This window comes from Limulus polyphemus, unplaced genomic scaffold, assembly GCF_000517525.1.
Source record: "Limulus polyphemus unplaced genomic scaffold, Limulus_polyphemus-2.1.2 Scaffold4413, whole genome shotgun sequence".
Lineage (NCBI taxonomy): Eukaryota > Metazoa > Arthropoda > Merostomata > Xiphosura > Limulidae > Limulus > Limulus polyphemus.
The window spans coordinates 65916-78326 of NW_013670023.1; the positions used below are offsets into that span (position 1 = coordinate 65916).

A 12411-nucleotide genomic window follows, 5' to 3' on the forward strand; every position below is an offset into this window, starting at 1 on the left:
ACGTACAAGGGGCTTTCTTCCTGTGTAAGAAAGGGCTGGAGAAGGGCTAGTTAACAGTGTTGTTTTTAAAACAGGAATATTTTTATCTAAAATAATTTAGTAAACGTTTAAGATGGGAGACGATAATCAGTATAACGGACAGAATCAGGAATATAATGGGTACAGTGAAGGCCAATATGGACAGTATCAAGGTGGAATGGAGAGCGATACTATGCAGGGTGGAGATAACCAAATAGAGAGTGGCGGCCAAGGAAAAGCTGATGATGATAAGTAGGTTACTTAGTTTACTTCTCGGTGCTTAGTTTTTATGAATATGAGGATGAAATTTAATTTTAGAAGGATGGTCATTAGTTCAGCACATTTATTTTTATCTTTGTAGTATATTGTTTGAAATGTTTTATTCGTAAATGCGTTTTTACAGTGTTAGGTTAGTGTTAGTCAGTTTTCTAATGGCATCGATTTGTGGTCTCGCGTAAACCGGTTCCATCCACCTAGTAATACTGTTACTGTTTCTTTGTTCCGACTAAAATCAAGATGGCCGTTGTAGCATTCTTTGTATCAGTATAATTCTTAAAAATACATCTGAAATCATCCACTAGTGTAATACTCCAAACAAAAACAAATTAATTATTCTATTACGACTAAGATGCAGTAATAGTATTAAGAGGTAGTTGAAATAATAATTTTGTGGTGTTCATTGAAATAAGACGTTAAGTAATGTTATTACAGTATTAAAGATTAAGTAAAATTAACGGTTTAGCCACGCTTTATCTTTGTGTTTGTGCTTGAAACTGAGAATTTAAGCTGAAAAATATTACTGTTATGTCATACTTAGGATGCTTAAATTTTATTTTTTATTCAAACTCAAAAAAAAAACATGGAGATTCTAATTAAAATTACAAATAAAGTGGTGTTCAATTTTATTAATTTTTGATGATTTAATTTTAGGAAGTATTTTTGGTCCAGTTCTACTATTTGCATAATTCTTATATTACCAGATAGAGTAATTGTTAGTTGAGAATAAACTTTGAGTATAGAATTTAATAAAATGCTATTGGGTTTGTGATATTTTTAATTTTTATTGATAATGTATAAATGGTTTAAAAAAGAATTTTAATCCACAATAACTATTCTGTAATTTTATAAGTAGTTAGTAGACTTTATTAATTAACTCTATTATAATATTTAGCATATTTGTTTTGTGCAGTGTTCGAGCTACCAAATACTTTCCATGGTGTAGATTTAGTAAGATATTTGTCCTAACTCAGTCACCAGTAGTAGAAAGTTCAAGCCCCTTCTAATGGAGATTTCTTTCTTTTTCACAGCAAATCTTTTCAGGAGGCAGTATTTTGCACTACTTGATCAGTTTCCTACACAGCCTTTGTTTTAGATTTTATAATTCATAATCTACTTCAAATGGGATAGAATTCAGTAAAAAAAAAATAAAAAAATTTTGACAAACACAAATTGTGTAATGGCACCATTTACTGAAGTACAGTTTATTTATGCCTGTTTTTATAACTTAAGCTCTTCAGTGATAATCTTGGCATATGAAATGTAAATCTTACTGAAAAGTGCTATAGTTAGTTTGCTTATTTAACACATACTAATTCTTGCTTGAACACTGAATGTTTATGCACACCCAATCACCTCAATCTTTAGCAGTATTAAATCAAAATGTAAAAGTATATATGTATACATAATTATAAGAATGGGCTGGATGGGTTCAAGATCTGGTGAAAAGAAGACTTGTTATGTGAAGGACGACACAAGGATGACAGTTGTGGGGCTACAGGACAAGTCACCAGGAACTTTCAACCTGAAACTTCCAGATTGCCATCTGCCATCTTGCTCAAGCAACTGGTGGAGAGAAGACTACGCTTGATGTTGACTGGGTAACTGAGTGTTGCTCATGATAAGTAAAGCACTAGATAAAAGTACCACGAGATATTAAGATTTTAAATCAGCACCTACAGTTTCCAAAGAAATCTAGTGCAGATAACTGTAAATACAGTTTCAATGGAATAGTGCAGTTAAGCTTTATTATAATTTATGAAATTAATGCAGATAAGCTTAGCTAATATTGCATTTGCTCTTCATGTTGAGGCCTTAGGTTTTTTTACAGGTTTAATGTTTCTAAGCAGAGTCTTCAAAGTTGATTCCATGAGATGATGTTGTTAGAGAGCAGAACTTAATTAACTTTTGTTCTCATAGGAGCATCCCCCATGTCAGGCTGTTGACTTGATGGCAGATTGCAATGGTATATATACTGGGTTATTTTTTCTACCAGTACAGTATATTCTACTACAAACTTAACTGTAATGGTTATCCAAGATGTAAGATACAACAATGTTTTAACTTAAATCTTTATCCTTACAGTGAGATCTTGTACTAATGTAAAATTTCTTCCTAGTGCTAATTTCCAGAATAACATTTAAGAGCTGAAAATGGTCTTCTTGAATGAGTAATGGCAGATGAAGGTAAAGCAAGTTTCCACTTTAATTTAGCTGTTTGAATGTATTTAGTCACAAGTTTCTAATATTTTTAACTTTTCTTGCATGTAGAAAACTTTTTGTTGGAGGAGTGAGCTGGGATACCCAAACAAGTAAGTTTGTTTTGGCCTTAGAAATAATCTAAGAATCATAAAAAAAAAAAAATGGGGGATAAACATCTAATTTGCTGATTTTAAGTTATTGACCAGATAGAAAATCGATTATCTGTAACCATCTCATTTAATGAGCTTTTTACCATTTTTAGTTTGAAGTGTGAAGATATTTAGGAATTTGACTTATCTTATTTTTCATATTTAGAGATATCTGAAATGGTGTATTATAACATGCATTTGACTAATTAAATATTACTTGCACATGTATTAATTACAATTTATTTAGTATTGTTTAAAATCTTAATAATCCTAATGAACACTGAAGTAGTAATGAACAATAAGGAAGAACACAAGTTTTAAGATTAATGACCACATCACAAGACTTGATATCTTTTCTTGTTTTTTGTTGAATTTCGAACAGCTACAAGTGCATTTTATTTCTTCTGTCAAAATTGGTTAATTTAATGTTTTGAGTTAAGAGACTATGGTATGAATAGTAATGTCAATAATACCTCTCCTCTTTTAGCTGATTTGAAGGAATATTTTTCAAAATATGGTGAAGTTACTGATGTTAACATCAAGACTGATCCTAACACTGGAAAATCCAGGGGGTTTGCTTTTGTCACGTTTGCTTCTCAGGATTCTATAGATGCTGTAAGATTTTACTGTGTAATTCTTTTGTACAGTTAAGATGTACTGTATATTTTCACTTAGATGTAATTATTAAAGAATGGTTCAAAAATAATATCCTGTGCTTGTCCACTGTATACTGTTCATCTGACAGATCTCACTGACTTGACAAAACTACATTTAGCTGTGTGGTTAGATGATTGCAGTTATGGTGAATATGTTTTAAAAATGTTAACACATTTTGTTAATTTTTTCTTTTGAGAATAGTGATGATGATGTATTTTTAAGATAAATAATTAAATATAGCGTATCGTGCAACTTGGTTGGTTTCCTGTACCAGCTTCACATTTTTTGAAAGTGAGCTGTCTCTTCAAAGAAGCACAACATTATGAACAACAAAGATCTATTGAGCCCTTTAAGATAACTCTCTGTACACCCACTTCTGAGACGAGTTTAAACCTACCTTTTTATTTTTATGGAATCACTCATTCTACTTTTCACTTATCTTAACCAATCACCATAAAATATTCTTGGTAGCCCTCCTAGACCTCCTTCAAAAAGTAAATATTATTTATTAGGTAAGGAAACCAAAACTATACATAATACACCAAGTGAGGCCTAATTAGTGAATAGTATAGAGAACCTTTCGTGACTTGTAATCACTATGCATTAAATAAGTTGTAAAATACTTGTGTTACTCTTAGAGGCAGAATGCTAATTTGGTGGCTTGTGACTTATCTTCCATTATGCCAAGATTGCTGTCTTCAGTCATGCAGTTGAGTACATTCACATTTGTGTTAAATATGTGACCCAAGTTAAAAATTCAAAAGCATTACCTTGGCATTTACTATAATTAAAGGCTATTTGGAAGTTGTCTAACTTGCCAACTGATTTTGGTCATTCTTTGGTATTTCAACATATCCTAATTATAAATAGAAATACCCAAAAGTTTGTCATCAGCAAACTACTAATTTACGAAATAACGTTAGTATATATTCTTCAGTAAATATCTTTAATATAAATGAGGAAAAAAAGAGGCCTACAGTAGCAAAAGGCTGGACTCCATTAATATCTTCTTTTTCTTCAACAGTAAATATTTACCAAACATTTCAGATTTATCCTGTATCAATAAAAATTACTCAAATTCTACAATGATATTTTACAGTGTTTTGAGCAATTGACAATAGTATTGTGGCATTTGACAAACCCATTAAGCAGTTTAAAGTTTTTATTCTGGTTTTACCATTTAATTTTTTACAATTTTTTTCCTTTTAGTTTTTGTATCATTTTTCATGACCTAAACTTCTTAGTTTTTTAAGAATATTTTTATTATTCCTGTAATTTTTGACACTTATTTGTGAGAATTGTTTACCCTGTTTATTTTGCTTTCTCTTGACTAGCCATTCTACAAAAAAATAAATAGTATGCAGCATTTTCCATTTCAATTTTTTGTACTAAAATATGCAGCCATATTTTGTAAATGGAATTCTATTAATGGTTCTGCATACTGTAAGATTGTTTTTACTTTTATTATTAGCTATATTTATTTCATATTTAGCATCTAATTGTTTTAATCAGTTGTTAATATATAAAGGTTGGGCCATTTTTTAATTATTTGTAATTAATTAGGTTTTAAAGGAAGGTACACACACAGTCAAGGGTAAGCAAGTTGATCCAAAAAGAGCTAAGGCCAGGCCTGGGATTAAAAAGATATTTGTGGGAGGACTTGATCCTGATATGTCTGAAAGTGATATCAGATCATATTTTGAACAGTTTGGCAAGGTGAGACATTTTTTCTGACATAATTTAATTTGGAAATATATCTAACAGTTTTGCATTGTATTCAAAGGTACAAGTTGAGTTACTAATGTTCAGAAACTGTATTGAGCTTTTAATGTTAAGAGTAAGTTACATCTTAAATTGTACTTTCAGTATACATCCATAACCTATCTGTTTACTAGTGCTGTAGCATGTTTTCTTTGAGGTTGATAAAAGCTTGGAGATACTGTGTGTTTTTTATGTATTTTACATTAGAATAAACTTGTAATTATTTGTCTTTCCTTGTATAGGTTGAGACTGTAGAATTACCGATGGATAAAACTAAAAATCAAAGACGGCAGTTTGTTTTCATAACATTTGAGACTGAAGAAGCTGTCAGAGAAGTCACTAAGCAACCAAAGCAGATGATAGGAAATAAGGAATGTGATGTGAAAAAAGCCACTCCAAGACCAGATCCTAGATCAATGCGTGGTGGGTTCATGGGTGGTTGGGGAACTCCTCGTGGTGGAAGTACTGGTGGTCGAGGCCGTGGAAGAGGGGGTGAGAAAAGTTTTTAAGGTTTTTGGCTAACTTCTGTAGTTTAGCCTTGTTTAATGATACTTTTTATATGTGTTGTGTATAGGTATTTTGCAAACCTCGGGTAAAAAAGTACTATTAACTGTGTACGGGTTGTAACTCCAGGTACCCATGATATTATACCTTCTATAACTTTTTAAAGTAGTTAGTGTATTTTTATGAAATTTGGCAGGCTTTTAGTAAACATTACAGATTTTTTTAATGCTTGTGAATTTATAAGGACTGAGTCAGACATTGGCAAATCTGAGTGTAAGGTGATTTTCATGTTGAAAAGTTAAAATTCTTTTTTATATTTAGGATTCAGATTTTGGCATAAGTTCTTAAGTCAAAAGTTCTTTCAGTTTATATTTCTTAACCCTAACACTAATTTGATCAACGTTATAAACACCAGAAAAAAAGCAAATACATCTAAGTTGCTCTTTTATCTCCAGGATGACTGCAGATTGTAACAGAAAAGTATAGTTGTTTATCCTAAGCAGTCTTGAGCTTGTAAACAGTTTGAAACTGTTTTGATTTAATTTTGTTTTATTGGTCTTTGAACAGTGTTTAACTACTTAGCCTAAATAAACAAGTTGTAAAAACATGAATGTATGTACCTCAAGTTAATAGTATTGAAACAAATTTAGTACTTGTCTGGACTCTCTTGTTTTTTTTGCACACGCAGAAATGCATGACTGTTAACCATAATTGTTCTATAACTGTGGTAATAGTACATAAAATAACTTGGTTTATTTCAGATATGTAGTTAAGAACAAAAATTGATAATGTGCATAAGGCATACATTGTCCTGTAACTTATAATTTAAATCACTTTCTAGCTAAGGGTACAGGTGCCTTAAAGTAATTCATTTATCTTGTTTATTTGATCTCTGAAAATAACAATGAATATGCAGGGCTAATAAATCAAACACTGTCATCCTATTGAGCTAACCTTATGAAAACCAATGATTCAAATTCTTTTTCTGTTGGTTATAATTAATCCAAGATCAAATATCTGACTTTCTGGTTTATATCTGGAAACCCAGATGGGAGGCTACAAAATTATACTGCCTTAGTCACATTTATACTATAAATATGTAATTTATGTTGATCTGAGGACATTATATATGTGTAAAAAAAATTTGAAAATGAGCAACTTGATGTGAATAAGAGTGTGATACAAACAGATGAAGACTAAGATTTTATAGGAATATTTCTTTTGAAATTAAGAAATGAAGACTTGTAGTAAAATTTGATTTATTAACTGATTTGATGCCAAAATTATTGATAATAAAATAGTTTTAAGTAAATTTTTAATATAACTAAGAAGTAGACATGCTTTCTTTGACTTTCCTATGTTAATTAATGAAGAACATTTAATGTACACACCAATGTTTCCATGTGTAAAATATGCATAAAACAATAATTCCAGAAGCATGTAATGTAATGCTTATTATTTTTTGTTTTAAATTTAACAGGATGCTAACTTGTAGGATATGAAGTCATAAAGAAAGGATAGTTTGTAAATTATGTATATTTATGCATTATGTGAATGTTATGATGTGATCTATGTTGTATTATACCTCCTGGTTTCTTATTTCAGGTTACCCGACTCAAAGTTGGGAAAGTCAGGGATATGGAGGATACAATCCAGTATATGGAAGCTATAATCAAGGTTATGGTAATTATGACTATAGTGGCTACAGTGGCGACTACAGTGGGGGATATGGTGCTTATGACTACAGTGGATGGGGATCATATGGACAAAGCTATGGTAAGAAGCAATCCAATATTTTGATTGCTATAAAAGAAATAATTCTTAATATTGTGATAAGAGATGCAACATTTTAATTTTCCCTAACTTACCCCTTCTAATTACATTCTTCAAAACAAATTCTTGATTGTCTTTGGAATAACTGTTTGCTAAATAATATTGAGATCCACTTTTTAAATTTTAAGATTTTGCTTTTCCTTAAAACTACTCTAAAATGACCCATTTTTAAAATCAAAAGTGTGATCACCTGCAGGTCAACAACCAAGTGGATATGGCAAGACCCGTGGAGCTGGGCGAGGGGGTACCACCGCTACTACTGCTACTACCTACCATCCTTACCGTTAAATACATGGCAGACGTGATTGTGGTACATATTTTGTATTGTGCTGCCATTGTAATTTCATGAAAACATCGTGATTTGTCCGTCATCTGATGTACATAGTTTGTGTTTAATAAAAACTTTTCATGTGATGTATTGTTGGAAACTTTGGCTTACTTGAAGGGAATAAATGATAAATATATTGCAAATAACGTAATCCTTTAATAAGTGTTCAAAAGTTCTTATGCTTCAAGTAATGGTCAGTAATTTGAGTTGGACTCTAGAACATCTACATGTGCAATTGAGGAACTGCAGATGGTTTGGTATGTTGTAATGAATAATTTTGTGTATATCAGCAACTCGTGACAACCAAGGTCGAAAGAAAGCTGTGATGGAATGGAATGTATCATAACTACATTTTGAACATGCTTAATATTTTGTAGGTAGTGTGATGCCTCTGAAACCTAAGATGATGATGATTGATGAACATAGGACTAACAGAAACCATTTATCAGTGTGTCCCATTTGATTTATACTACAAAAAGTTGCTTTTATCTAGAAAGCAAGTGATTGATTGCTGTTGTGTACTTCAATAAAACTAAAGCAAACTGTTTGGGTTTAATAGGTTGCATATGAATATAATAATGAGAAAAACAGAGCATAAAAAAATAATAGAAGGCTAAACAGAATTAATTAATTTGAAATGGCATTGGTTTCACTCTTAACTGGATTATTCACTTGAAGTCTTTAAGTAATTATTGTTTTTTGTATTATGAATATTTTTATTTTACAATTACTTTGTTAGCACTAACTACTCTTAATATTAGGTTACCTGCTTCCAGTGAAACTGACAATTTCAAAATACTTCTGTTTAGGCTGTGGTAATTTTTTTTTATACATGTAATTTATACAATCGGGATGCAGAAGTTAATGCAACTAGGAGTTATGAGAAACTAAACGTAAACGATTAAAGCAACCAGGACAATTGGAATACTAGTTGGTGGGTGTTTGTAGAATTGCATAATTTCATCTGATCAGTTTATTTCCATTCTTGGGGTAATCAAAAATTAATAAGTAATTCTGCTTATACATTTATTTGCAAACCTAACTTGGCAGTATGCTAAAACTAGAATCTCAAGTTTGCATATGAAGTGCTGAATAAATGTAAGAAATGGGAGCTCTGGGTGAAAACGGTTTATAGTAATTCAGTAACTTGCAAAAGTCTTCACAGGAATGGGAGCTCTGGGTGAAAATGGATTTATAGTAACACAGTGACATGCAAAAGTCTTCACACCCCACTGTGCTGATAATCAATTTGTTAATTTCTTGTAAAAGACAACTCAAATGGCCAGAGATGTTTATTAATCTCAGATCAGTTTCTTAATGGTTACAAAGAACAAAATGTGCATTATTACTCACTTTAGTGATATAACACAAAAACATTTTAAACACATGTTGCAAAATGATTGTGCAGTTAATGTTTGGTTGAAGTTCCTTTGGCATGAGTCACAGCTGAAAGTCGTTTTGGATAACTATCCAAGAGCTTTGCACAGTATGCTGGAGATATTTTTGACCACTCCTGCTTGCAGATATCCTCCAGTTATTGTTAGTTGGAAGGATGTCTTCAATGCACAGCAATTTTCAAGTCTTCACAGATTTTCGAATGGATTTAGGTCCAGGCTTTGGCTTGGCTAGTCGAGGGCTTTAATTTTGTTTCTCTAAAACCATTCTTGGGTTGCCTTTGGACCTGTGTTTGGGATCATTGTCCTGTTGAAATGTAAACTTTCGACCCAGTTTTAGTTTTTCATCTGACTTTTTCAGGTTTGCCTCCAACATCTGTGGATATTTTGCACTGTCCATGATCTCTGGATTCTGTACAATTTCTCCAGTGCCAGCTGCAGAAAAACATCCCCACAGCATTATGGACCCATCAATATGCTTGACTGTTGGGACTATTTTCTTGGTTATGAGCAGTGTTGGGTTTCCACCATGCATACTGTTTGTCATTAAACCCCAAAAAGTTCTATTTTGGTCTCATCTGACCATAGAACTTTGCCATACTACTGTAGGGTTATTGAAATGTTTACGGGCATAGTCCATTCGCTATCTAAGATGCATCTTCGTCAGTAGTGGTTTCTTTCTTGCCACCCTACCATACAAGCTTTTTTTAGTGTAAGGTACTTGATATTGTCGAGATGTACTGTAACTCCAGTTACTGCTATTGAAGTCTGCCGCTCCTTCAGTTTTACTGTTGCACTGTTGCCTTAACAGCCGATTCTCTGACGATTTTTCTGCTTGTTCAAGCGCAGACATCCTTGGGGCGACCTGATCTTTGCAAGATTGAGGAAGTGAGACACACTTTCCATTTCTTCACAACCGATTTTACAGTACTTAATGGCAAATTAAGAACTTTTGGAATTGATTTATGGCCTTCTCCGGAATTGTGCTTCTGAAAGATCTTCTCCCTTAGGTCTGTAGAGAATTCTTTTCTCATAATTCACAATATGTAACAGTAAACCAAATTTGAACTTTCAGAATACCTAAAATTTATTACTAGCACAGGGAGATGAAGAAATTTGGAAGGCAAAGTTTGAACAGGTTAGTAGAGTAAGTATTCGTTATTTCAGCCTCTAAGTCGAAAATGAGATAATGCTGATACTTTCGAAAACAGTCGTTAATGAACCTCTGAAAATTAAACTCCAACGATATAACAGCTTGTTGCGTGGATGAGTATTACAGATCATTAAATTATACCTTTAAATTTGTTTTCATGAATTTCAGTTCATCTAATTTTGTGTTCTTTTGGTGTATAGTAAAAAGGGTAATAAACGTTGGATAATCGTAAATAAAAAAAAATTTGCGCAATGTATTTTTTGTTTAATATGTGAACTTTATGAATAATACTAGTAGTACAAGCTTTGCAGCATGTCGCTGTACTCCAAACTTATTGGAAGGCTGGTATAAAAATTTCTCGTCCATTTTTAATCTTCAGTCTGTCTATGAATGGGTGTGATGAGAAAATTTAATTTTCTTTCTATTATTGAGGAAATTCTTGAAAAGCTTACACAACGCTTTAAATATAGCCAAGTTTATGATTGTTTGAATTAAACAAAATGACATTCTTCATTTCTTGTGGTTGTCTTATTTAATCTTGTATTGTGTGATGCTACGGATATTTGCAACTGGTCAAATCCCTTTTTCCATTTTTTCTTCATATCTACTATTTTTGCGGCATCTGACTAGTGGATGGGCTAATTTGAAGTCCAATGTCAATATATCTTTCTAACACTAGATAAGAGTGTAAAATTGAAGATGCAAAAGAAAGATACGAACAGGAAGTATATTGAAAAAATTAATGATATTGAATTACTATAGTTAGTGGATGAACTATCCTATAAATTTCTAAGTTATGTAGCAGTTTGATATGATGTACTTGTACAAATAAATCTAGCCAGCAAGTTAATACAGAGTTCAAGTAAGAGAAACATACAGCAAACCTTTCTTCGATATAGGGTAAACTAGCTGAATGGCCGTCATATGACGGTAAGTGCTGAATAATTTTTCTTCTGAAAATTAAATCTAAGTAACTGTTTTATGAATGTGTTTTTTAAATTGATTAAATTATATGTGTAACAATATATGTATAAATAATGTTTATCCCTTTTCTAGTATTTCCAGAAAACATTTTTTTTTCGGCATGTTTAGTCATTTCATGTAAGTGGCCCTTGAGTAGAAATTCTTATATATTTTTATGTAATGTTGAAATATACTTATTGATAAAGTCTTAGACTGAAACATGCGGAAAACCAGTTATCGAAGAAATATTTCTACATGGCCAAATGTCTGACCCTTCGAATTATTAACTGTGATGGCAAAGGCAAAGAATTTGAGATTGAAGGAAAATGCACGAAGGTATAACTTTTTATAAAAATTGCGTATAAAATTTTTGTTTAAATTTTTTAAAACATCTTACCTAAATATGATATATTATCCCTGATTTAATCGTATTCGCATTTTCCCGAATATTCAAAGAACTTTTAAATATAATTATATATATGTGTGTGTGTGTGTGTAAAGAAATGAACATGACATCCTGACTCGAATAAGATTTTAAGACACGCATACAGACACTTATTATATAGATGATTTCATATTATAAGATTTTATAAAATTAAATGTATAGGTCTCAAATTCACTACATTTTCCCTCTGTAGCAAGATTATGATGATACAAGTTGGTGATAAAGACAAGTACAAGAAACAGCACTGTGAAAGTATAAAAATTATATGTATACACAGCGTGGTCACAAGTAAATACACCACCTTTTCAGAAAAAAAATGAAAATTTTCAGTCATACTGATATGAATTGATATATTTATAATTTAATTAATATTTAGTAGATCTTCCTTTCACTTCGTGGAGTTCGTTGATCCTTTGGGGCATCGTGAGAATCATCTCGTCAATTTTAGATTGTGTGGTTTTCGCCCACTCTTTCTTCAAACTTGGAGTAGATCGAACTTGAAGTTTTTTTTTGGTTGTTTCTTGACTTGCCGGTCGAGTATGGCCCAGAGGTTTTCGATGGGGTTCATGTCAGGAGATTGGCTCGGCCCGGGCAACTTGTGGATACCATTTTCTTCCTACCACTTTTGGGTGTTTCTAGCAGTGTGACACGGTGTTCTATCTTCCTGGAACAACGTTGTGTTCTTGTCCCGAGGAATAAAGTGGCAATAGTCCTTCCTCCAATATTTCA

General features: G+C 32.0%; 1 protein-coding gene across 2 annotated transcripts; it reads left to right on the forward strand.

Annotated features, from left to right (window-relative positions):
• Positions 1-7813, forward strand: LOC106471109 (RNA-binding protein squid-like). Of its 2 annotated transcripts, XM_022399726.1 has the most exons (8): positions 7-270; positions 1326-1895; positions 2565-2605; positions 3132-3259; positions 4865-5017; positions 5305-5554; positions 7172-7342; positions 7596-7813. In XM_022399726.1, the coding sequence occupies exons 2-8, from the start codon at positions 1885-1887 to the stop codon at positions 7685-7687; spliced, it is 846 nt and encodes a 281-aa protein (XP_022255434.1). In that variant the 5' UTR covers positions 7-270; positions 1326-1884; the 3' UTR covers positions 7688-7813. The 2 variants fall into 2 exon arrangements, with proteins under 2 accessions (XP_013787150.1, XP_022255434.1); XM_013931696.2 differs by lacking the exon at positions 1326-1895 and having other exon boundaries at positions 1-270.
• The last annotated feature ends 4598 nt before the right edge of the window (positions 7814-12411 follow it).